This window comes from Simochromis diagramma, unplaced genomic scaffold, assembly GCF_900408965.1.
Source record: "Simochromis diagramma unplaced genomic scaffold, fSimDia1.1 OVJJ01000483.1, whole genome shotgun sequence".
NCBI classification, from domain to species: Eukaryota; Metazoa; Chordata; class Actinopteri; order Cichliformes; family Cichlidae; genus Simochromis; species Simochromis diagramma.
The window spans coordinates 5,501,016-5,527,396 of record NW_024386835.1 but is presented as its reverse complement, the minus strand read 5'-3'; the positions used below and the strand labels follow the sequence as shown (position 1 = coordinate 5,527,396).

The following is a 26,381-nucleotide window of genomic DNA, read 5'->3' as shown; positions in this document are numbered from 1 at the left end:
CGGTAAAACCATTGCATGTCCGCTTGTTTATTTTCCACATAAACCTTTCACAATAAAGCTCAAGATCCTGTTGAGAAATTTCAAAATAAACGGAATCACGTGAAAAAGTATGCAGAGTATTGACGGATGAGAAGCAAAAAAAGAGCCGTCAGGTGCTAAAAAAATAAACCTTAGACTCAAACGTTAGAACAGGCTTTTCCCCGCAGCACGCCGTGTAATAAATACTCACAAAGAAAACGGCGGCCGTTACAACCTATGTCTAAAAATGTGTAGTTTCATGCATCGGTTAAAACACTCGACTCCAGGTACAAGACGCCCAGCTGGAAACACTTCACCTACCCGAGATTCACAGAATTTACAGAAAAGATAAAAATTTTTGTGATTTATATCGTTATCGGACGATAGATGTTTTATATTGGGATATGAGATTTTGGTCATATCGCACAGCCCTACTCTGGATTATGAGAAACATGCGTGTCATTTCAGCCATAACGTGAATAAATCAGAGGAGGAAAAGATGAGTCATTGCTCCACTGCATGTTAAGTAGCACTTGTTCTCCCTCAGCTGGTCTTTTGGGTTAAAAGACGGGGAACCTCCCTAGCCTCTCATCCAAAATTGGGGTAATGTCTTTATTTTGCAGCTTTCACCACCCAGTTAAAATGACATGCTAGAGTCAGTTTGTGGTACTGCGCATAATTACTGCGGCCCTCTTCTCTTGCTCATCCTCTACTGCCACTGTATGTCTGACCTCCGAGCTCCAGTCTTTCAGTACATTTTGCTTTTGCCTTTTTTTGTAATTTCATTTCATTTCAAGCAATTATTTCTAAAATGAGAGTTATTCAATTGTGGAGAGAACAGTGCCAACGGTGCAAAGTGCAAAAGAAGCTGCTTATACGCTTTATAATCAATTTGTTTCTCGGTTTCTATCTCTGTATTAAGGAATTGATTAAAAGTTTTTGTTTTTCATATTTTGAATATTATTGGCTGTTGGATTGTTAGCAAAGACGTGAGGCCCTTGGGATATATATTTTTATGAATTTCTAGGAGGTTTAATGATGAAGCAACATATAGTCAGATATACCAGTTAATAGTTGCCCTAGTTATCCCTAACCGATCAGTAGAGAAACTTAGTCATCGGTGTGTGTATGCATACAACAACAGATACTAGCCAAATGAGCTCCTTGATTTTTAAAATGAGAGTGAAGCAGGACCAGCAGAAATAAATCATACTCTAAATGTGATTCCAACACGAATAGCAAATTGCTTTTTCCCCCCTGATCCTTCTCAAGATGAGGGCCTGTCAAAGATGAGACATGTATTTATATTTAGCCAGTAGTTGAAGTGGCTTATGACTGTGTGTATTTTTAGTCAGCCTTTTAAATGACAAAAACAGGCTGTTTGCGTTGATCGCCGTCTTTGGGACAGTGCTGTGTGCCCGTTCCTCATAGTATTTATTTCTTCCTCATTTCCAAAACAGCAAGCAGGGTACAGTGGGCCATTGTGAGACACAGAGTCACATTGACAAAGAGGTCACCCCTCCTCTACTTGCTGTATATGTCTTTATCTCTTATTGCTCCAATACCCCCACATCTCCTTTCACTCTCTGGCCTGCTTCTCGTCTGCATCCTTCTTGTCCTACGAAACTCACTGCTCGCTTCTGTGGGATGGCATTTCCTCTTTATGAGTGCAAACAGCCATTCACAGGGAAATAGATGGGAACTCATCTAAATGATCCTTGTAGTTAGGTGTAACTGAAACATAAAGAAAGGGAAAAGATTTGTATCCTGTGATGTTCCCAACACCAAGATTAAACGAAGATTATGGAATCCAGCGGAAATTGTGCAACAACAAAACCGTTTGATGTTACACTGTTAAACCCATATTTTTGTACTTATGACTAAGTAGTGGTTTAGCAAAGGGCAAAGCTATGAATTTGTGCATGTACACTGCAACTATTGCTTTGGAGACAGACCACATTCAATAAACAACCCAGGCAGCATAAGAGATTCAAAGTATTTTAAATAAACCAGTGGAGGTGTCTAGATGAGCATGTCAGACTATAGTTTTCTTTTTCTTTTAGCTGAAGTAAACTTATCCCTGTTTGTACTAGTCATACGGCTGAGATGGGTGACCTTAATTGCCATCAGTACCACATAATTTCGCACAGAATATGTACAGCCTTCTGTGTCATTTACTGACTGTCCTTGTTTTACCTCCTCATGTTCTTTTTATATTTAGAGCTTTTGCCACAAATATACAATACATTTCAAATTCATAGTAACTCCCTCTTTCTCAAGCCCTGCTTCATTTGATTTGCCAAGATGGCAGTCCTGATGCAAATCATAACATGAAATTATGTTGTCTTGTGCTTATTCTATGCACAATTGCTTAGCCTGTTCTTTAAAAGGGAGCGAATTGTAAGTAAACTTGTAGGAGGATAAAAGCACCCTTAAAATTAAGATAAAATTAATCTATTTTTTTCCCCCTTAACATTTCTCCTTCTTTTCTGCCCTGGAAATTAAAAGAAAAGGATGAACATCAACTGCACCAGATCAAAAAAAGAATAAAAATGGCTTCTTTAAGATGGTAAACTGTGATGGAGGATGTAGCCAGCATGACATCACCCACTGGTTTGTGGACTCTAATGTTGAAGCCTAAGGCTGAGCACTGTGGCTCTTGCCTTGTGTTTTGAAACCAGACATCACAAGCAAGGGGATGATGTTGGGGTTTTTTGTTGTTGTTTGTTACATTTTTTTTGTCTTTTTTCAGGCTAAATAGGACCATAATTTATAAAATGAAAAACAGCTTGTGTTCAGTAAAATTTGAAACAAATGATTATAACTATACACTCATTAGTATCATAAATCAAATGAGCATTTGGGTAATTTTTCTCAGATCTCTATTCAGTTGGCACTTTTGAAATGGCTTCATTGGCTGTGTCCATCATTTATATACAGTAGGATAGTTTTTTTCCTTCTTCCTGCTAAGATAACAGCAGAGGCAACACGGTGATGTTTTTGAATAACTCGTGCAGCCATGTCATGGTTGATTAGATGCACCTTGTATGGAAAAAAGGTAAAAGCATTGCTAGACCGCCCCCGTCTCCAAAAGCACAACACTCTGCTCTGTGCATAATAACAGTGAAACAAGTAACACATTGACTTTCAGTTTATTCTAGTTCTTATGAACCCTTTGTCTATTGCAAGATATTCCCACCTAGTAACAAAAACAAGTATGCTAGAAAACACAAAGTTAAAATATAAGGATTTGAAAAATCTGACTTGGTTCTTTTGCAGTGCAAACTGGGCCTTGAATCCATTGTCAACTGCACACCTGTAAAGTTGTGTATCTGCACCTTTCAAGGCTGTGATAGTATTGCTTTGAAAAAAAAATTGTCCTCCAGAAGATGGACTTTGACGTGATCATTTTGCCATGATGACAAACAGACTTATTCTGAAGGGGAAAACAATACCATCTACGCTGTTGCAGCATGTAATTGTGAAAACCTACATCACCTACACTGCAAGGTGAATGGTCAGATAAAAAACTTTTAAACTTTACTGTTTAACACTTGAGAGTTTTAGTGTAAATATATCAGAAATGCTTGGTGTAATGACTGTTTGGTAGGAACAGATTCGATTACTCAGGCATTTGTCAGTAGCAGCAGCTACACAAAAAAGTCAGTATATTACATACCGTAATTGTTGGGCTATAAGCCGCTACTTTTTGCACAAGCTTTGAACCCTGCGGCTTTTAGTCAGGTGCGGCTTTTCTATGGATTGTCCATGATTTTTGTGATCTCGTAAGAGGATTTGTTTTGTTTGTTCCGCTGTTGTACGGCACTACGTTGCCTGGCGGAAGGGCATGTGATCAGACACACAGTATCGGGGTTCAAGAGTGGTATGTTGGTCACATGTCCGTCCGCCAGGCAACGTAGTGCCGTACGAAGTAGCGCGAAAAACAAACTTCAAAGTAGCGCTACGCGTTCAGTGGGAGGCGTGGATGATGAGCGGCGATAAACTTGCGAAAAGCAAGTTATGCCCAACTCCACCAGTGGATTCTGACAGCGTGGAAAAGTGTGAAAACATCCACGATCACCAACGGATTTCGAAGGGCTGGACTGCTGCATGATGGAGAGGAGGACACCGCCACGGCCCTTCTGAGGGTGTTCAACTCTGACACTGACAACGAGGATTTCTTTGGTTTTGAAAGTGACAACGAAGGAGAGAAGCGGAGAGTGGATGACGAAGCCACCCTGAGCCTGTTCGTTTCCGACACTGGAGAAGAGGACTTTGGTGGTTTTAGTGCTCAGGAAGATGGTGGTGAATGACTGACTTTTCTTCTTGTTAAAGCCGTGTTACTGCACCTGAGCCTAAAAGGTAGTCTGAATCTATTTTTCTGGTGTGCTGTAGGTTATTGTTATGTACTACATTTGTTACTCATTTATGAAGCACAGTACATGTTTCATACTTGTAATTACCGCTACTTGTACATATACCTAAAAAGTTATGCAAATATGTACCCATAAATTGTTTTTCAAAATATTAATAAAAGTGATGTGTCTCCAAACAGCCATCTCTTTCCTGACAATTCGCTTTGTGCATATTCTCTTACATATGATAAGTCAACATTGAAACACCTGCGGCTTTTAGTCAGGTGCGGCTAATGTATGTACAAAACAGGATTTTCCCCTGATTTTAGCTTGTGTGGCTAATATTTGGGTGCGCTTTGTAGTCCAGAAAATACGGTATGTAATTTTGGAATTTGTTGTTTAGGGTATGAGGTCTGATAGCATTAATAGTTTTTCTAATATGTTATGGGAAAATGATTTAATATACTTTAATATAATTTAATTGAGGTTAATAAGGCTAGTACATAGATGATACTCTGCACCAGGGCCCATTAAAGTCATCAAAAAGTAACCTGGAGATTTTTTTTTTTGTTGTTGTTGTTGTCAACTACACACAACTTTAACACCAACATTTTCTTTGGGTTACTGCAGCCCAATGACGGTTTGAACTAATGCAGCGTCTTTATATTCTTCAATTATGAGGCAAATGTGATATTTGGACTGTTGCTGAAAATAACTTGAAACCATCTTGCAGTGGTTCAAATGATTTTCCTTCATAAACTTGAATCAGCTTGTGCAGATGCTCACTTATTTGCTGTTCAGAAAAGCATTTATTCTAATAATGCTACAATAAGATCATATCAGGAGATTTAAGTAATTCAGAAATTTATACGGTCTAATCTAGAAAACCACACATCGATCCTGCAGCTGTGGGATGACCTGCTTAATGAAGAAGAAAGAAATCTGCAGTGTCTGAAAGTGCATTTTAAGAGTTGTGTGCGATTTAGCAATAATGGGATAGAGTAGGAGGAGCTGAGCTCCTACACAGCTCTCAGCTCCACTGAGCTGCTGCCTGGTTTAACCCTGCCTTTGAGTTAAATTACCATAGATTGTTTTGTTTTGTATAAATCTGTTACACTCACTGTTTGGTAAGATATAATGTGTCAGGAAACAAAGATGGGTGCACATCAACTCATTTTTCGTTTATCAATACCTAGCAGACAATTTTATTTTCAGTTGTTTCAGCGAGAAGATCCTATTACTTACTGCCGTGTGGGAGAAATTACAGTTCAATTTAAAGTTCAATCATTCCTTTTATTATGAAAATAATATTTTGCGTTGAGGCAAAGAAGAAAATCTGAGTCAGCAAAAATCGGTATCAGCAGTTTATAACTCCAAGAAAAAAAAAATCACTTAAGAAAACTGAAATCACTTTCTCTTTTGTTATATTTTATTGGCTTGAAATCTATCACAGGTTCTCCAGTAGTCATTTGAGAGTTGCTCCAAAATCAAGTCAGTCTCTGTAGACTACCATCATAAAATGAAAAAAGACAAAAACAGTGTGATAACAGGCTGCTAGGGAATCAGTTTTAGATGGCTGATTTCCACCGTCATAACAACTGTAGTGTGGTCGTTTTGACTAATAAGTGTCCCAACTAGAGCAGTGTGATATGACCAAAAATATTTATCATGATATACATTTGAAAATTTGCGATAACGATATAACTGACGATATAATTGACACTAGACAAAATACTTTACAACTCCACAACTTTATTAGTGCAAAAAACCCCATCAATGTATTTTCACTTAAACAAGCAGTTGTTTTTTTATGTGCATTAAAGTCATATAAAAATTTAACAGTGCAAATGCAAATTCCTTGCTGACAGTTTAACCAAAAGGCATTTCCAGTGGAAACTGGCCGACATATCCTCAGCATAACCATGTATAATATCCACAAAACTTAAAAAGAGGTTATACGCACACAATACGGTAATATTATGTTGAAGCACAGTACGTATCACTCCGCGAGGCGCCTGCCTAATATAGCCGTAATGCTCCAACAATCCATCAAGCGGTGCGGGTTCGTAGCTTAGCAAAGTCGCACTAAAACATTTGACAGATTTTCGAGCACCATGTACCACATAAAATCGTTTCGAGGTCAGTAAACACAACCAGAATTCATACATAAGGCACACGGGATTATAAGGGGCACTGTCGATTTTCAGGAAAATCAAAGGATTGATTTTAAGTGTGCCATATTTTCCAAACAACACGGTAATCACGACGGCCCGCTAGCATGCGCTACCAAAAATAGTGCTTTGTTGTGTATCTGACGGATGAAAGCTAAACCAGTTCCACACCACTGAAGTTGCAGCATTTTTACAAACCAATTCTGGTTCATCTGTTTCATTTAACGATCCACTTTCGCTCTTCTCATTCTGCGTCGCCGCCATGTGCGTATGTAAACAAAGGCACTGCGCATGCGCGTTTTACCCATATTCTGTCGCAATATGTCATTTTCCTATCGTTGCCCAAAATTACACCGGTATTACCGTGAACGGTATGATATAGCCCAGCCCTAGTCCTGACACATGCAACGTTCTTCCCTTCTCTAGATAAAGTTGCTGAACTGTACCTCACAACCATGTTTGTGCTATTGCTACCTTTTGGAGCATTAATAATGGACTTAGGTACCACATTTTATGTCTTGCTGTGTATACATATAATGTAGGACAAGCACATTCTAGCCTTTGTATTATTCTTCTACTTGGGACTAGAAGAATGAAGTATGCCTGTGCATTTCACCTGTTCAGTTTGTGGGTACAACTTGCTAAATGAGTTAGCACTTCGTTCTGATGTTTAAATATTGTAATTTCTGGCTCTCAAGAATATTGAGGAAACCAAAAGGTTAACTTTACAGCCTTTCACAAAAAAATGGTTAATGTCATTGTACAGAGTTATATCTTGTAATGTCCATAATGTCTTCTTTTACTCTTTGCCTCAACTCTGTAAGCAAATCAGTGTTATACTTTATACCACTGTAACACAGTGTAGTATACTATTTTGCATGATTACCACAGTGACAGATTTGATTGATGGCAAGCGGCATACACACAATATGTATATCATTCAAGAGTGAGACGTTCAGTAGAAGCCCGAAGCTACAAAACTTGCCGCCTGGCTTTGCGTGCCCAATACTGGAATGACTACAGATCTGGTCTAATAACCTGATGCATTATTTAGAGCTCTCTCAATTCTACTGTGCATTTAGTGTAATGGCCTGTCAAGCCTGAATGCAATCACAGAAGGCTGACTTCAGTGATCATTTGATGATATAGTGAAGCAAATGGGCATTTTGGTTCACAGTGAGTAATGAGTGTGAATGTGTACTGGGAGTAGTTTTCCTGTGTTCAGTAGAACTTGTTTTATGTTTTGTGTGTGTGTGTGTTTTCGTTTTTTCTGTAAAGGTCTTTTCTCATTTATACCGGTCATAATTGCGTAATATTACATGACAGCACTCGCAGCTTTGTGGTTCTTATACTAGACCCGTGAAAAGGATTATTATAAATTTTAATCAGCCATAGCATTGCTTTTTTCTGCTGAATCATGGAGTATTCTTGGTTTTTGATAATGTATCACGTTTCCAAATACCAGCAGGACTTCTAAAGGCTTTTCTTTTTTTTTTATGACTGTATGTGAGAAAGATCAGCACCACGAGACCCCCCCCCAGGGACATTGCATTGCCTGGATGTGATTTCTTTGTTTAGGAGTTAGTCCTTCCATCTACTGGCACTGCAAAACTACCAGAGGATATAACTTTTATAACACATACCTATGAGAATTTTAGGGGCAAAGATTGCAACAACATAAGGTTAACCCAGGTGGTATACGCATCTGTGGGTTTGTTTGGTTTGCTTTGGAAACAGCCTCTTCAAATGTGTTTTGGGTCATTCTGGTGTTTGCAAACAAAATCCGGAATCCTGGCCAGCAAGGGTAATGCTCATTATTTTGGATACATGGAGCCCCAGTGCTTGAAATGTAAAACCTATGTTCATTTATATTTTCATCATCTGGATATCAAGCATAGCTATGTAATAAATAACCTGGGGGCACTGTCACATAGACATGAATTTTGTTAATGTTTGGTCATATGATTGATGATTAGCGCAGCTTTATAGGCCAACAGTCTCTGAAGGACCTTTGAGACAACTTGTGTACTTTGCACTCAGAAAGAAAGGGATGTGAGAAAGGGGAGGTGGGAAAAGAAACACAAGCTATGCACTGAGACGACAGAGAACAACAAGAGTTTAGGCACACCCTGCCTAGTCTGTCACTATAGACTAGTTGGAATAACAAAACAGGGTCGCCACAGTATTCGTAGAAGCTTTTTCACAGCCAGTATTGTGTGATGGTAAATACTCTCCAGCTTTCACACAAAACTACTCCATTTTAGTCTAGGTATAACTATTTTTCTTATGTAGGATGCGAAACATTGCTCAGTTTTCTTTATATCACCTCGCTGGGGCTCACTGTTTCAGAAGCGAGGCTGAAAAGTCTGAAAAGTTGTCTGTTGTCTGCCTGTGGTCTGTTGTTTATCAGACGTTTGTGTGACCATCTGCTGAATTGGCTAAACAAATATTTGTTGACAAGTCTTACTGTACCATAGCACATATTCCTGGTTAAGGCATGTGGTCTCTGTTGAAGCTACTGTAGACACTTGATGTGTGCAAAGAACAAGGGCAATGACTAGACCCTCTGTTTTATTCTGCTTTTGACCTTTTGTTGTAATGAAGACTAAACGTCCTTAATGAAATTGGACCAGGAGTTAGACCTTCATTTAACAAAACACCATTAATATTCACAGTTGAACTAACAGAAAAGCAACAAAAGTCGCTGAGACTTTTGGGCTGAATATTGTTTCTTAATTACCTGTGAATGATGAAGAACTCCGTCAAACTTTTTTATTATTCAGGTATGTCAGTGGCTGTTTTTCTTTTCTTTTCTTTAGGGTTTTTTTTGTTTGTTTGTTTTTTTAAGGAAGAGGGTTACTGGTTTACTTACCCTCCCTTTCCTTCACATACTTTATTCATTTTATCTCACTTTAACTGTAGAGTGCAAGCAAAAAAAGAAATAAGAAAGAAGCTTTGTGAAAAAGACAGTCATCGGTTGTTCATGAGGGTTCTAGCCTTGTGGTGACATGTAGTTTTTTTCTTCTCCTCAGACTCAAATTACAGAGATTCAGCATTTTGAAGTTTAACAAGTTTTTTTTGTTGGTTTTTTATATTCAATTCATATGTCTTCATTTTTTCCCCTTGGACAAAAAAATAGAATTAATTTTCCCTGCAGAGAGTAGAATGAGGTGTTGCAGTCCTAAAAAAAGGGCCAAAGATTAAATTTAAAAAAACAAATTGTTTCACTTTTTACAATCAAATAATTGAGAGACAATTAAAAATCTGACAGTGGAACTTTATTTTTATTATCTGTGTTCTCAAATATGTAGTGTTGTGCGTCAGTGTAAAAAATTAAATTAAATTATTAAGTAATATAAACTGTAATCAAAGTTTATCTATGTAGGATGCACATAAATGATGGAATTTAAAGCCATGCAGAAATTACAAGTTGAAAGCAATGCAAGAATTAAAGAATAAAAGTGCACAAAATGTAAAAGCAGATTCTGTATCTGAAATTCAACAGTCCCTTTAAACTGCTACATCTTTAGCTGACTTTTGAAGAAATTCACTCATTGGGCAGATCTTACAGATCCAGGTAGAGAATTCAACAGATCAGGTGCCTCAGCCTGAATAGCTGCACCACCCCAGGTCCTTAGCTGGTTGTTGGGCAAGCGTGTCGATTTTTCTTTTCTTTCTTTTCTTTTTTTTTCTTGTGTGTGTGTGTGTGTGTTAATTGTTGCATACAGTTTCTACAGTGTTGTTTACTGTGTCTTTTTGTTTCCCCTTTTCCTCCTTTGATTTCATCTCTCTTTTTAGTGATGGAGCCCACGGTTGTGAGTACGTCCACTGTGGCCGCTGATGAGTTCGATAGGAATGTGCCACGAATCTGTGGTGTTTGTGGCGACAAAGCCACTGGCTTCCACTTCAACGCCATGACCTGTGAGGGCTGCAAGGGCTTTTTCAGGTACAAAAATTGATGGTTTTAATTCTCGCCTGTGCAGACATAATGTTTGTGTGGCCAGCAGAAAAAAAAAGCTCAAAATGATTGGAAAATATTGCATAAGTTACTGACACATGTACACACTGACATACAGTCACAAGTTACATATATAATGGCTACTCACATGCTTATATTATGATATATATGTATTATGATATAAAGTATAGTTGCTGCCCACAGCTTCTCACACACACACACACCAGCTGACAGCATTCGTGTCCACACTAATGCTCGGCAGCAGGCCGAGAATACAAACGAGCCCATTCCTGTATTTAATGTCTTGGCTACTCCTTGCTCATTGATACAGACATGAGTTTCCAATTTATCCAAAGACGAAACTGGAGCAAGTCATGATTTTGTGCCAGGCTTGTGTGTGTGTGTGTGTTTGATGTGTCCGTGCAGTTCCGCCTGTTTCTCTCAGCAGTGTTGATATATATAACGGGAGGGGAGGGGAAAAAAAAGACGGATGTTTAATAATCTCCTTCCTCGGCTCGCTGATGGCCCTTGTTTGAACTTTCACGAAGCACGTGTTTTTGCTCACATCTGTGTATACATTTTCATACATAAATGTCCATTACCGAGTAAATCATTGTGCCTTGCATCACCGTTTGGCAGGACAAATTTTTGTCCCGTAGATTGCCTTTGACTTACTTTTAGTCAGTCTCAGACTTGAAGGTCAAAAATATTTATCTGGGTCTGATGGCCTAGATAAAGTATGTTGAGCAAGCAATAGTCAGTTTATATATAGTGCTAACTGTTGATTTTCTAAGAAGTCAGTAATAAAAAGCACATGAGGCTACCAGGTGGAGGAGGTCGTTGACAGTGTGTAACTAGACACAGTATATACAGAACTTTTACTTTTACTTTTAATTCAGAAATAAAATATAAAATGTTTAATATAAAATCTAAAATTTCTTGCACTCATTTATACACTAAATGGCCATTTTATTAGGCATGCCTATAAAATCTAATGCAGTCAAGTGCAACAACTCTGCCATCCAGAGGTTATATTAGATTTTCTCGACAGGGTCATAAAAATTGTAAGGATTTTTTTTTCTTAAATGACCTGTACAGTAGCATTACAGCTGATAATAACTAATAACGAGAAAGAGTATGGATTTGTGAAGCCTTGGAGAAAAAAGATGAACAGAAATACTAACTGCAGTTACTTTCTATGTTAATGTCCCAAAAAGCTATTTATTTATTTATTTATCTGCAGTTAAAGCAGAGACGCTTAAACACCACAGTCAATATGTCTTAATAGGCAGATATGAAGTATGTGGACTGAGGTGATTGCTCAAGAATAATCAATGTATCAAGGCAGGCATTCATTTTTTCCCCATTTGATGTTTTTTTTGTTTGTTTGTTTGTTTGTTGTTAATTAATTGTTATGTTATTCTAAAAGCTTAATACTTCTTCTGTTATCAAGCTGAAAACTGATATTCCCAGCACCCTTTGATTATAATCCGAGGAACCTTTCTCTCAGGGAAATGATAAGAAGTCAACAAAGATCTTTGAATTTGCAGATTCTCACTTGACTGACAGGAAATCGTATTGCACGTGCCCCCTCTGCACTAAAGAGTAGCGGCACCTGTGACCCCCGTAGTGGTCATGGGTATATTCTGCCATGTATGTTTAATATTATGTTGTGAAAGAAACAGACCACCGATGCTGTTCTTAACAGTGTTGTAAATCATTTATTGTTTCAGTAGACCCAGCATCAGTGTTCTAACCTGGCAAAATGACAGATGTCAGTTTTTTCCCAACATCCAGTTACCACAACCTGTGCTGCTGTAATTTATTTATGAAGCTTTTCCATTTTGTTTTTGTTGGAGATGATTCTGCTGTCTTCTAGTGTTATTATTCAGGTCATTACATTTAATCAATCTGCCCTTCCACCTTCTTAAATACAGCTGTTTTTAAATTGCACAAAGACGGTAACCTGTTTAGTCAGCATTTTTATTATTCGGTATCTTTTATTTATTTATGTAAAAGAGGGGGGAAAAGGACAGAATTTCTTGATGTCTTGTAATTCTCTCAAAATAATTTGTCAAAAGGTTCCCACATTGCCTTAGCAGTTGAATTCAGCCAAACACTTTTAAGGTTCTTCTTCTCTTTCTCTTTAAAAATAAATAAATAAATAAATGTTGTATTAATTTAATTCTTTGATTTTTATTTTTGTGCGCTAACAGACTTCATTATGTTTGTATTTTAATATACTGTGTAATGTGTACAATATATTTAGGCGCAGTATGAAGCGCAAGGCCACCTTCACATGTCCCTTTAACGGCAGTTGCACCATCACCAAGGACAACAGGCGCCACTGCCAGGCATGCCGCCTCAAACGGTGTGTGGACATTGGCATGATGAAAGAGTGTAAGTATGACAGGTCACCCATTTGTCTTCAGTTACTGGCCCAACCTGCATATGTAGGTGGATTCAATTTGGGTTCAGATTGCAGTTCTAATAAACCAGGTTATTAATTATTGAAGTCAAATCATTTCTATTTAAATGGCACATAAAATAAAAAAAACAACAAAAGTTGTCCTAAAATGCTTTCCAGTTGAGCTATTAACATTTAAAAAAGATACATAGAAAACATAAAAGCCACAAAAAGAAACAAAATAATTAAGATTAAAAGCATAAATTACAATAATTATATAAATAAATAAATAAATAAAACTTCTCTTATAAAAAAAACAATGAGTTTTTTTCTTCTTTCTTGAAATAACTGCATAGCACATGGGCTTGAAAATGAAGTCACAAGCCTTTGTTCCCTGGATGCCGGACCTCACACCAATCCAGGATATAATGTTGGAATCCCGGACCGCCCAAGACCGACTTCCTACTTTGAAAAATGTACACATTGTGTACAGATTTGTGTGTTAGATACATTAAAGCATTCTTGTTTCTTTTTATTGAATTCACAGTAAAATGTACACATGTGGTGTTTGCTACCATGGGGGCTTGCTGTCCCGCTTGTAACCATTATGTAATGTTTGGTCTGAGGTCAAGTATCTCTGGGTCTTTGCTCCTTTAGTGTTTACATATTTCATTTGAACTAACAGTTCCTCCTCACATTGTGTACAGTAAGTATACTCCATGTGAAGTTTAAACACCTAATGTACCGTCTAGCCAGGGTTCTTCTTTCCACACACTGCTGTTTGTTTTTATAGTCTGTAAATAGCAGATATGTGTTTTCTTCTCTTCTGCTAATATCCGGATATTGTCCAAGTCTCTCCCTGCCAACCAAATGTCCCACTCCCTCCTCCAATAAAAAAAAAGTTTCTTGTAGCGGCAACAACACTTCACTTTATTGCATGTGAACAGGAGCCAGTGTCGTTGCTGTTGCTGTTAAAAGTGAAAAAACAAAACAAAACCAGCAGCATGTTGTTGAGAGCCAGTTCTCTCTCTGCCTCTCTCTCTGTTTCTGTGAGCTAATTCAGTGGCTTGAACAACAAGGAGCGGACAGAACAAAGACAATGCATTCAGTTGTTCAGTGCAGCAGGGGTCTCCATATGGACCCATCCCCGGCCTTTCTCTTCCTCCAGAGAACAACAGACACCCTTTACCCAGCACAACATTGACATAGCTGTCAACACAATGTAGCACACAAATCCAGACTGAAAAGCTTTAAAAGTGGTGTACCTTAGAACTTCTGTTACTGTAACTTTTTATACATTTCTTCATTTTTCCCAGTTTAACCCCAGATATTTCCTATTCTTTCTTTGCATTAATGTTGTCTTTGTATATGTGTTTGAGCTTAACTGTCATGCAAAGAATTTATTTGTGCACTTTTTTTCTCTTTTGCTGACAATTCTCACACTTTCTCTCGATCTTCCCCATCCAGTCATTCTGACAGATGAGGAAGTGCAGAGGAAGAAGGACCTGATTCAGCGGAGGAAGGATGAGGAGGCACAGCGCGAAGCGGAGAAAGAGGCACGGCGACCCAGACTCACCGAAGAACAGAGTCAGATCATTGCCACGCTGGTGGAGGCTCACCATAAAACATATGACGACTCCTATTCTGACTTCGGCCGATTTAGGGTTTGTGTCTTCATCAAATTAACATCATCCAGTCAAACATAGTTCACCTTATTTTACCATAATGGTTTTAAATTGATTATTGATTAATGAAACCCTAACCCAGTTTACATAAAAGTTTGGATTATTTTACAGCAGAAAAATAGCGTACTTTTAGATCAAATGCTTGTCTATTTTTTAATTTTTACTGCGTGAAACCTTTATATGTGCCCTTTTCTCCTGTCTAGCCCCCTGTGCGCGAGGGCCCAGTGACACGAAGCGCTAGCAGAGCTGCCTCTCTCCACTCCCTGTCTGATGCCTCCTCTGATTCTTTCAGTCACTCTCCAGGTAAAATTCACATTCTGTGAAGACTTCGCTGGCAATCAAGTGAAAGAAGTGTCTTTCCAAAAACGAGAAAAAGGCTACAATTATAAGATATTAAAGCAGAAATTACTAATGGCTTGCAGTCAGAAAACACCCTTTTTTCCCCTCTTTCTGGTAGACATGTTTTGGGAAAATTACAAAGAGGGAACACCTGACTTGGAAAAGGATTTCATTTTCCAGTTCAGTTATTTTCACGTTAACTTATATAATCTGCTTTACTGGGAATTCAGTGGAAATCGTGTGAATTACCTGCACTCCTCAGACACCTGGCTTCTCAGTTCATTACTGCATATGTCAGTAATGGTGTGAGCACAGCAAGGGTCATGTGCCTTAGCACCGGCACACAGCAGAGACGGATAGCTCAAAACAACCACAGCAAGCTCCGAAGCTTCCTATGTTCTCAGAGTTGCACTCAGAGGATATTCAGCGCACTTCCTCTTAGCTTAAAGTCGTAAAGCTTCACCAACAAGCCCTCTCTGTTTTCACAACTGCTTTATCTCTGAGTGCATATTCACACTGAAATGGTGTGAAATTGTTGCATGCCGTCATGTGACCACTTTAATCTTCTTGCTTCATGTTTGATCTCTTTCTTTTTCCCCCCCCTCTCTCTGCTCTCTGTGTTATGATCACTGCAGAGTCAGTTGACACCAAAATGACTTTCAACAACCTGCTGATGATGTACCAGGATCAGGGCAGCAGTCCTGACTCCAGTGAAGAAGAAGGCTCCAGCTTTTCTATGCTGCCCCACCTGGCTGACCTGGTCTCCTATAGTATTCAGAAGGTCATCGGCTTTGCCAAGATGATTCCCGGTTTCAGGTACATGCGTGCACTCTGACTGATGTCAGTCAAAAGAATCAAGAGTGTTTTCTGATTAACCTGACTCCAAGGCCTTTAGTGCAGCCAAAAAATGTTCTTAGTAATTATAAAACGATGTTAAAATGTCAAGAAAGGCTAATTAAATTAGAATAATTACTAAATAACATTACAATAATTGACATCTGACCAATTTTGTTTTTAGGTTGCTGATTTTTTTTTTCATTTATTCATCTGTGTGTCTCATGGCAGACAGTAAAGTCACTGACAGGAAGAAATGAGATTTAAAAATGTTCTTGATTTTTTTTGAGCAGTTTGGTATCCTTCACACTCTAAACTGTATGTGAAGCAGTTTCGTCACATATCAAACATACCAAACAATAACAATAATAATATTTATATTTATAACAAGGTGCAATAATAATTAATGTGCAATAATAACAGTGTGCAATACACATACACTTATTCTTCTTTTTTATACTAAGTTAATATACTGTGTTGTGTTGTTTGTTGCGTTGTGATGTGTCATATCGTGTCGTGTTGTGTTATATGTAGTGCCGACGTAGGACAGTTTTCCAATTTCATTGTACTACTGTACTATGTATGACTGTGCAATGACAATAAAGAGTTATCTATCTTATCTTAGGTGTGCGTCCGTGTGTGTGGCTCTCATTAGAATAGTAAAGCATATGCAGCTCTAGAAAAATCTAATCCTTTATTTGAGCCATTTGTATGTATTAATGCTATTTCTTAAATTTGTAAACTCAGTAACATATTGTATTATTTAAATAGTTTAGTCTGTTACTGTCTTCGAGGAACTGTAACCCACATAAATTCCTTAGGGATTAATATATATTCTGATTCTGATTGCTTAAATGTGCTTTTGCGATCTCTCTTTATGTATTCTTTATTTGCTTGTCTCAGTGACACTTTACCTAAATTGGTGTTGAGGACTTTGTACTTGTTTTTTTTCTGCCTGATTTGTTGTTGTGGCATAGTGATGGCTTTGGGCCAAAGGCCATAGATTACACAGATCGCGTACTGTACTCTGTCTGCTTACTTGAGTAAACGAAATCCAGTTTCACAAAAACAATTTTAAAAGAATTTTATTACAGTGGAAATGATTTTCTTATGACTATGAGTGAAACCTCTTTGAGGAGTAGCAAGCACAGTATCGAGGACAAGCCTATATCCAAGCTTATCAGTTTCTTTTATCTATGCTGGCATGTTTTTTTTCTGGCAGTTCTCATTGCAAAACAGTAATGTCAAACACATAGCAGCGGAGCTTTTACACAGCTGAGTCACATGCAGGCAGGCATATTTTCTTTTCTACTCTTTTCTACTTGTTTGGACTAAGATAGTAAAACGGTTGTTGAACCTGAAAACCTGTGTAGGTGTGCTATTATGATCAGGAATCAGTAAGGGAGTCATTATAGAGTCAGATCTATGAGCAATCTTCATTTTTATGTACATTTTAAAACAATTATTTTCATGTTTCCATAACTACGGATTTTCAGTCATGATATCAGCATAGAGTTAATGAATAGTTATTTATTTATAAAATAATTAACATGACCAAAACAGATGATTTGTGAGATGCACACAAAGTTAACAGATTGTGATAGTTTTGGGGGGGGGGGGGGGGGTTGGTGGTTTCTACAGTAATCTGTACAGGATCAGAGGGACCTTTTAATAAAGACGCATATCACTAAGTTTTGCATCATGTCTTACTCCATTGACACAGATTGAACTAGTTGCCTTCTACAAGGGTACTACTTCAAAACTATACAAAAAAATATTTGGAGAGGGATGGAACAGCAAAATGGCAATCTGTCTTTAATGGGGCAGCCATTTGAACCTTGAAAGGTGCTTTACTGATTACTGAAGTTCACACATGGGTGCCAAAAATTTTCAAGAATGTGCAACAAAAAGGAAACCAAAATTTAAAAGGCAAATTTCACTTCACTTTTTTTAAATTAGTAAAAGTCTGAGCTAATAAAACTGCTAAATTTGCCAACTTACCTACCTATATACTATATATGTTACCTATGGATGCTGCCCCCTTCTGCAGTCCTGTAAATAGCAAATGTATTTTCATGATTTCTTCAGTCCCTAGTGCAGAATAGATAAATAACTTATTGATTATACCATCCTTAGTATTAAATCCTGGATCTCCTTTCATACCAGGTTATGTTGGGCACCCCCAGGAAAAACTGATTTATCTTATTTTATTTTTTTCTTTCTAAACACATAGAATAAATTACATGTCTACAAAGACAAATTTAGAATGGCTGACCAGGGTCCCACCTTCCACACATGAAACTCTCTCCTTGTGTTTACGTTGACAAATCCACAGTGTTTCGTGGGGTCAAGGCTGAAACGAGTCAGGGCCCGTATTTCCTGGAAGTTGTCATTCCTCTGTTTCTCACTCCCACTGTTGTTTTATATTAAAGGCAAAAACACCAAAAAATAAGCCCTGTTGTCAAAGCAGGCAAAGAAGGTGAAGAAGGAGAGTGATAGAAACTGTAAATAAACCTTTAATTTGCATATTTCTACTAAATTGCTAAGTAAAACCTGCCTCTTAATTAACATAATACAGTTGAGTGATTTAAACAGTAAGGTGATCTGGTGCAACAGCAGTACTGGATCTTCAAGTCATCTGTTGCCATTTTTAGGATTATTACTTTTAATCTTTTAAATAAGCATCCAAACGTAATGGATGATTTGTTTCCCTGTAGAGAGCTGACTGCAGAGGACCAGATTGCTCTGCTCAAGTCCAGTGCCATTGAGGTGATCATGCTGCGTTCAAATCAAAGCTTCAACCTGGAAGACATGTCCTGGAGCTGTGGTGGACCTGACTTTAAATATCAGATCAGTGACGTCACCAAAGGTCAGTCCAAACATCAGTCTAAATGCTGCCATGTTTACTGCTGTAAGGACAAAAGAAAGACAGTGTTGAGATCTGCCTACTGGTGTTTTATGAATTTTAGTTGGGGTTTTCTTTGTTATATATAATTGTGTGTCTTCTCATTTGCATGCAAAATTGAGCTTTGCTGTTTCTTATTAGTCTGTACAACGAGCCTAATTCAACTTTGGTAATTAGACAATTGTGCGAGCCAGAAATTGCCGGGTTTTAGTGTAAACAAAGCTGAGAATGAAAATGAAAATGAAGTCTTAACAAGAATTGGTTATATTTCTTTGATCGCCTATTTTCACTGAAATGAGTTGTAGGTTACACATTTTAATGGCATGTTTCTCTTCTGCAGCGGGACACACTCTGGAGCTGTTGGAGCCGCTGGTAAAGTTCCAGGTGGGACTGAAGAAGCTCAACCTGCACGAGGAGGAGCACGTGCTGCTGATGGCCATCTGTCTGCTTTCTCCAGGTAGTGTAGGTGTGGAGAAAGGACTGTAGAAGGAATGATTTGAGTGTAGAGGTGTATCTTCTTGCAACAGAAAATATTTGAAACATTGTTGCCAACTTTGCTATTATTTGTGCATATGTCCACTTGATTATATAAAAGTGACAAGCAGCACAAAGCTTTTAAACGAATAATGACTGGATCCTCTGCTTGTTCTTCAGTATGCTAGTTCACAATAAACACAAATGATATAATCCTTTCTGACAGTTAGATTTCAAAAGCTATTTTCTGTTCCCTAACATCAAGCCACTGAGTCTCTTCCCCCCTCCCTCATTGCAGACCGCCCAGGTGTGCAGGATCATGCACGGATCGAAGCCCTGCAAGACCGACTGTCGGAGACTCTGCAAGCCTACATCAGGCTTCACCACCCGGGAGGGAGGCTGCTCTACGCCAAGATGATCCAAAAGCTGGCCGACCTGCGAAGTCTTAACGAGGAGCACTCCAAACAGTACCGCTCACTGTCCTTTCAGCCGGAGCACAGCATGCAGCTCACTCCACTGGTGCTGGAGGTGTTTGGCAGTGAAGTCTCCTAGAAGCAATCTCCGAACCTCAGTTGGTCGGGGAGGAAGCTGGCGGCAAGACCCCAGTAGGTAGAGAAAAACAGAGAGAAGGGAGCTGAGAATGTCCTGGTTGGACTAGACGCAGGTGTGGTGTATGAAGCAAATGAAAAAGAGAAAGTAAATTGTGTGTGTGCGTGTCTGCGTGTCTGCGCACGTGAGTGCGAGTGCGACTGCATGTGTGTGTGGATTCCCATATAAAGAAGTCTGTCTTGGTGTAGAGGCCAAGATTGTGCAGGAGAGCAAGCAGATATGAAGAGATAGAGTAAACAAGGGAATTTCAGATAGTACAAATTAAACTATACATATGACTTCTGGCTATATACAGTGTTTTTGTCTGTATTTAAATCAACAAACAGCTGCTTCAAATGCCTGGACATTACCTGTGTGTACCTGTGGTGCACACACCAACACAACAAGCATACTCAGTTATTCATTTAGCCATTCAGTTGAGCTACCTCTTGGTTTTACTGGGGTTGTTTTTATATTTACATCACCAATGTGAAACTTTTACTCAGAACAATTTAGATACAGTACGCATTACATTTCAGTTTACCGGTGCAAACGCAGTGCCTGCACATTACTTTGAATTTTTTGATGATTTTCAGAAATCATGTATTTTTATGTGTTTGTTTGTTTTGGGGTTTTTTGTTTTTTAATCTGCTTCTCTCCAAGGCAGCATATGTATATGACTTTGTGTACAAATCAAACACATGCCTTTCACCTTTCACCAAAGGTATGGTCAACTACTTTCTCAAAAAGCTTCCAGTACCTAAAAATAACCTTGCTGCTCCTTGGCTCGCTTCACTCATGCAGCCGCTCGGCAAGTTGTCTGACTAGCCTCACAGCCTATGAAGGAAAATGTTATATTATTATAGGTTTATACAGCAGAGTACAGAGCTTAGACTGTAATTTAGTGAGGTTCTGATAGGACCTTAGGGTGCCTGGTTTTGAGGTGAGAATTAGCCACTAAATGTATTAGCTACTTTTACACTGCTAACTGTCAATCAAACCAAGCCAACCTTATGGCTTGTTGCTCTCTTTTGAAATTGTTTTCATTATTCTCCTCTCTTGTTTAATTGTTGTTATTTTTTCCCGTGTAAATAGAGAATTGCTATCAAATGTATCCTAAGCACTGTTATACCACCTTTTACTCAAGCCTATGTATTGATATACAGTATCTATGTTATCACAGATTTTAAAGGGCTAAAATGCCAAATCTAACTGGAATAGTAAATTGATGGCAAAGCAAAGGGCCTGCCTTGTTAATATATAGCTGCATAGCATACTCAGAATTGGCATAGCTACGGATATAATTGCAATAGATATTTTTGTTGTTGTTTTTTATATGTCACTTCACCTTAAAAACAATTCCATGAATTGTTCCTCCTCAGTATACAGTGAGCTCAGTGGATGGAGAGCTTGGGAAGCTGTTTCAGACCTCCACAGATATCACACCCCTTTCGTTTCTGACTGGGAAGCGGATTTTCTAGAATGTCCAGGGGCCTGGTTGTGGTGGTGTTGCTGCGCACGTCCTCCACCCGGGCCCTCCTGTTTGATGATGTATGCTGCGTGGCCCTCTAGTGGCTGCATTGTGTAAATACCAGGTATATATAAATAATGTCTGCCGCTGTACATAGGGCTACATAGATTCTTTTGTTTTGTTTTTCCTCAAAAATATATATGCAAACACAACTGACTTTTTGTTTCTGACCCATAAGCACCATGTTCTCCAACACTATGCTCTTTGTTTTGTCTTTGATCTTTGTTTTTCTTGTCTTTGTTCCTTTTTGGGGGGGTATTTAGGAATGGCTTAAACAGGGAACTGCTTGTATATTTGACACACTCAAACGATTCTTTGTTTAGTGGTGGACTGATGTGAATATCCAAGGTTCATTCTCAGAAAAAAAAGGACAACCTAAACAAACCGTGCTGCTCTCAAATATAAGCCATGTAGATTACTAAGCTAGCTATACACCTGGTACATTACAGTACATCAAAATGATGACTCCAGAACCTTGGACATTCTCATTGTGCCATCTGCTGAATTCATATGCTATTTATCTGTGGCTTTTGGAAAATGAACTTGTATATGATAAGAACTTGTATGCCTTCTCTCTGCTGTCAGTCATCTTTGGCTTATGCTTCATCAGACAGCATTTAATGGCTTATAAACCAAACTGCCAAGAGACTTTAAATGCTTCAGTTTACAGGCCAGTAATATATGGCTTGCTGCATGTGGGATTATGGTAAAATTATACAAGACAACATATCTTTTACATCAAGACAATTCCCTAAAGTAAAGTCGATTTCCTGCCAAGTGCTCATGATTTCACTAGAGGCAGTGTTGCTTAAAGGAAGTCATTTGAAGAATTAAATATAAAAGTTTATATTTTCTTTTTCTTTGTCCTGTATTTGCTGTGTGACAAAAGAAATCTTTTAAAGAGTTCCTGCGATTGACCGTCCGGTCCACATTTGTCACACACAGATTTTCCTTCATCTCAGTAGACCAGGGTTACTCTGTGAGGAAGATGGCGAGTTTTTCTCACAACTGCTTTGTGAGAAGTTATGACAGGTGTCGCTTTGATCTGTTTTTAAACAGTTTAAAGTCCATTCAACATCACTGTGGCTTTATTCCAACTCTGCAGTCACTGTGAAACGCCACAAGCTGACAGCTGGGGCTCGACGCTTAGATAATCCGCATATCACAAACCGTTTGATCGCTTTTTTCAGTGTTCCTGTAGTCACATAATAGGCTTGATTTATTTTGTATTATCATTTAATTTTGCCCTCTTCCTAGAAATCATCGAGATATATATAATATAATATACTAACAGAAAAATCTGCACGCCCCACAAATTACCCTGCTGTGATTGATCTTTAAGGAGTTGAAGCTCGAGTGTCGTTAGGCAGTACCATTTGTATGTATAGTATGTCAGTTTGATGAGGGGTGTGATGTGCTTGGTTACTGAATACTGACTTTTGACTTCTTTTATTTTTTGGAAAAGTCTCCATGTTGATTTTATTTCGAAATACATACTCCTGTATGTAGATATGGCTTTGAAATTGTTCTGTTTCCTTTTTTTGAGATAGAGGTTGCAGTGTTGACTTGTGTATGTTTAAATACAGTAGGAGGTTTGATGAATATGTAAGTGCCACAGGGAGAGTTCCCTCCACACACGAACAGGGTAAAAAGAGGAGTTGAGTTTGGGGATTTGAAAACCGAACAGGAAAACTCTTGTGGATGTATAAAACGAGCAGTTAGTATTTGTGTAGTGATAGAGTTTCTGTCATAAAAAGAATATCCCACCCCCCTTTTTTTTTTTTTTTTTTTTTTTAACGAACCGAATGTCTTATTGCTGATTTTTTTTTTTTTTTCCTTTCTCTTTCCCAAAACGGTATACAGCTCATAAATAAAGTTAAAATTGATTGTGGTTCATTCCCAGAGATTCCTGTTTGGTTTCATCGTGATAGGCTGCTCAGAATCGGTTCAGTTTGGGGTTTTTTTAACTCTACATTGTTGTTGTTCTAATACTGGAACTTGTAATCTATACATCAGTGGAAATCCGACCTCAAAGTAGATGGAGCCATCTTTGTTGAGATATCCGTAAGAACTGCGACGTAACACAGTAACAATGCCTGCAATATACAGCTCATGGTACACTATCACCAGCAAGCTTTACAGTTTATCATATTCATAGATGTTGTAGGAGGTGTTTTGTGTGTGCGTGCGTGTGCGTGCGTGCGTGTGGGCGTGCATGCGTGTGTAACTGTTGCCATTACAAATCCTGTCTGAAAACATGTATGAAAGCCTTCACAGAGGACTGTTGGCCATCTCCCATGCAAATGATTTTAAGTCTTTATTTTGTATTCTTTCTGCTCCTCCCTTTAGGACAGGGATTGTAATGGAATCAACATAATGTAGTTCTTACAAAAAAGAGGAGTGTCCACAATGGATGTACACCATAATCTACCTAAAAAGAAAACCTACCTCTTTTAGCTCAGATTTTGCTTTAGCATTAAGCATTTGCCTCTGTTTTTACTTTTATAATATTTGTATTCATGTTGGTATTTATTGCTGTCTAATGAGTCATACTTCAATGATTACCTCAGAGATATCTCACAGATTTGGGAGAGTCCAGCTAAAGAATTCATTCTTTTTTTTCTGTTTGGTCTTTCTTCTCAGACTTGGCAAAGGCATTTTTGTTTTTTTACGCACAAAAATACCGGGAGTGTTTTTTAAAAATAGTGCCTGCACTCTTACCATCGGGGATCTGGCTAGGATGAGGCTGCATTTACTTTCATTCTTCTCTGCTTCTTTAGCTCGGTAGTTTGTTTGTTTGTTTCGGGGTTGTTGGGGGTTTTTTTGTTGTTTTTTTCTTCCATTGCTTTCAGAAACACATGCAGTTTATTTTGCTGCGGTGTTGCAGACAAGTATCCCTACAGGCATTAAAGGGACCATTTACTCAAAAATGAAATGTGCATGTTTTTCCTCTGGCTTGTAGCTATTTATCAGTCTAGATCAGGGATGTCGAACTTATTTTACACCGTGGGCCACATGCAGCCCACTTTGATCATTAGGTGGGATGGACCAGTGAAAGTAACCTATCTGTCAGTGTAAAGATATTTAAGTATACATTTAATCTTTGAGAAGGCTTAATACAAGAGAAAGCAGTGCAATTTCAACACTACATCTCAGTTTTCTGCACAATAACCGTGGAAAAGGTTCCAGTAGCTCCTTGCCCAGACTGACCTGTATTTGTAATGTTTGTTTTGTTTTTTGTTTGTATGTTTGTTTGTTTTTGATATGGACTGACCTAGGAAGAAAACTAATTTCTTTAGTACATAGAGGAAAGAGGATGGCAAATACAGGATGACAATGGTCTTTATAAGTAGGAAAAGCTGTTAAAACGTATAAAAATACAAAGAGTTCCTAATCTATGTGCTCCATCACACTTTTCAAAGCCTTCAAGTGGGCCAGATTGGAGTCTTTACCAGGTCGATTCTGGCCCACATGTCTTATGTTTGACACCCTTTGCTCTAGACTGATTTGATGTAAGTTTTGGAGAAAATAGCTGTGTTTCTGTTGAATTTAATGTGTCTTTAGTGGCAGAGTTATAGGATTAAATGACAAATCCACAAACCTTGTGAGCAGATTCATTTAGGAACAATTTTTTTGTATTTCACATTTATACCACTGCAGGCGAGAGGGGTGTAGATACGTGCACGTAATTTGTCCCTTTCGAGGACAAATTGAAGACTTTTTAGTGTGAATGCAACTTTAAAGAAGTGGCAGTAGGAGAAATGAGAGGTGCGTTTGTGCTCCCCTTGGTACTGTTAGCATGACCTATGCTGTGTAGTGCGTCATCATGACCTTGGCCCTGTGGTTTGTCCCATCGCGTCCGCCGTACCCTCTCCGCGTCATCGCCTCTCCTTCTGTCGTGCACCTTCGTCATTCCTGATGCTTTTCAGTCAAACAGGGGAATTGGGAGTGGCGAAATCCTCAGTGTCCATGCAATGCTGCTTTTATCTTGAGCATCACCAAGTTGTGCAACACTGACGCTACCTGATGCTGGCATCGTCCAAAGTGTCGGCCCCCAGCGGCGCGACAAGCCTCATTAGAAGATGGTGTCTTTGGAAGTGCAGCTTGGAGTTGCTTTTTTTTGGGGGGGGGGGGTATTCCATTCAGACCCGAGTATCATATTTAAGGAGCAACTGCTCACTTTTGGTGATTTCAAACCAACTTTTCTTTTCTCTCTAATTCTCGCTGTCTCTCTTTATTCCTTCTTTTTAGTTGCTTTCATGTCAAACTGCTTCAGGTGTACACTGAATAAAATTAGAGAGTTTTTATTGATCAGTCAATACTGAGGAACGCTGTGGTCACATCAACTTTGAGCTGCGTGCCATAACATGACCCTTTTCATGCAGGAGAGGGTGTTAACAAAGCTGGCTTCAGATGTTCCCCGGCTTAATTTGAGCGGGAAGGTTGTCCAAGTGTGCGATTGGCTTCTTAATTGGTACTCTGGCAGCCACGTGTATTGATGATTAATTTATTTTTATTTTTTTAAAAATAAGGAATCAGTTTGAATTTGGTATTGAATCCTTTCCCTGCATTGTGAACCCAAATCCATGCCACGTTGAATTTCAATGCCTGAACCAACGAAAGCACTTAATATAATGTTTGTAACACATGTATACTGATCAAGCTACTAGCCATAAACTGCCTCTGTAGGTCAGCATCATATGGCTCCAATTATCAAAGTCACCTAAATTCTAATGTAATTGCAATTTATCTTTTGTCTCAGATCTTCTTTTTCTATTATAAATTGGTGTTTATGTAATGTTATTTTTGTCTGATGTTTTGCAAATCAAAAATAAAAGGTTGTACATAGCAGTAGGTCTCTGTGTGATTAGTTTTTAATGTCTTAACAGTTTATTTATTTGGTAGCTTTTGATTAAAGTTTCCTTTTTCTTTTCTTTCAGGTGCCATTAAAAACAATAATATTATAGGAAATTAATTTCTATAATATAAACGGCACTCAGAGCTAATTGAGGAAATTCATTATGAAATGATGCTTTGTCCATGTAGACCCGTGGTGATGCACTTTAAACTTGTTTTATTTTGTCATAGCGAAGTAAGAGAAAGGGTTCAGCTCTCA

General features: G+C 38.4%; 1 protein-coding gene across 2 annotated transcripts in view; it reads left to right on the top strand.

Annotated features, from left to right (window-relative positions):
- The window catches only part of LOC120731772 (vitamin D3 receptor B), a 32,088-nt gene extending 5,972 nt beyond the window's left edge, over positions 1-26,116 (top strand). The window contains exons 3-11 of one of the 2 annotated variants that reach the window (XR_005695412.1): positions 10,343-10,490; positions 12,772-12,902; positions 14,377-14,573; positions 14,798-14,897; positions 15,569-15,749; positions 18,485-18,636; positions 19,013-19,129; positions 19,445-24,082; positions 24,153-26,116. Coding sequence is in view for 1 of the 2 variants with exons in the window: in XM_040028995.1 (XP_039884929.1) it covers positions 10,345-10,490; positions 12,772-12,902; positions 14,377-14,573; positions 14,798-14,897; positions 15,569-15,749; positions 18,485-18,636; positions 19,013-19,129; positions 19,445-19,698 (1,278 nt within the window). In the remaining variant the exon portion in view is untranslated. Of the gene's footprint in view, positions 1-10,342; positions 10,491-12,771; positions 12,903-14,376; positions 14,574-14,797; positions 14,898-15,568; positions 15,750-18,484; positions 18,637-19,012; positions 19,130-19,444 lie in introns of both variants that reach the window. The other variant, XM_040028995.1, reaches the window with a different exon arrangement.
- The last annotated feature ends 265 nt before the right edge of the window (positions 26,117-26,381 follow it).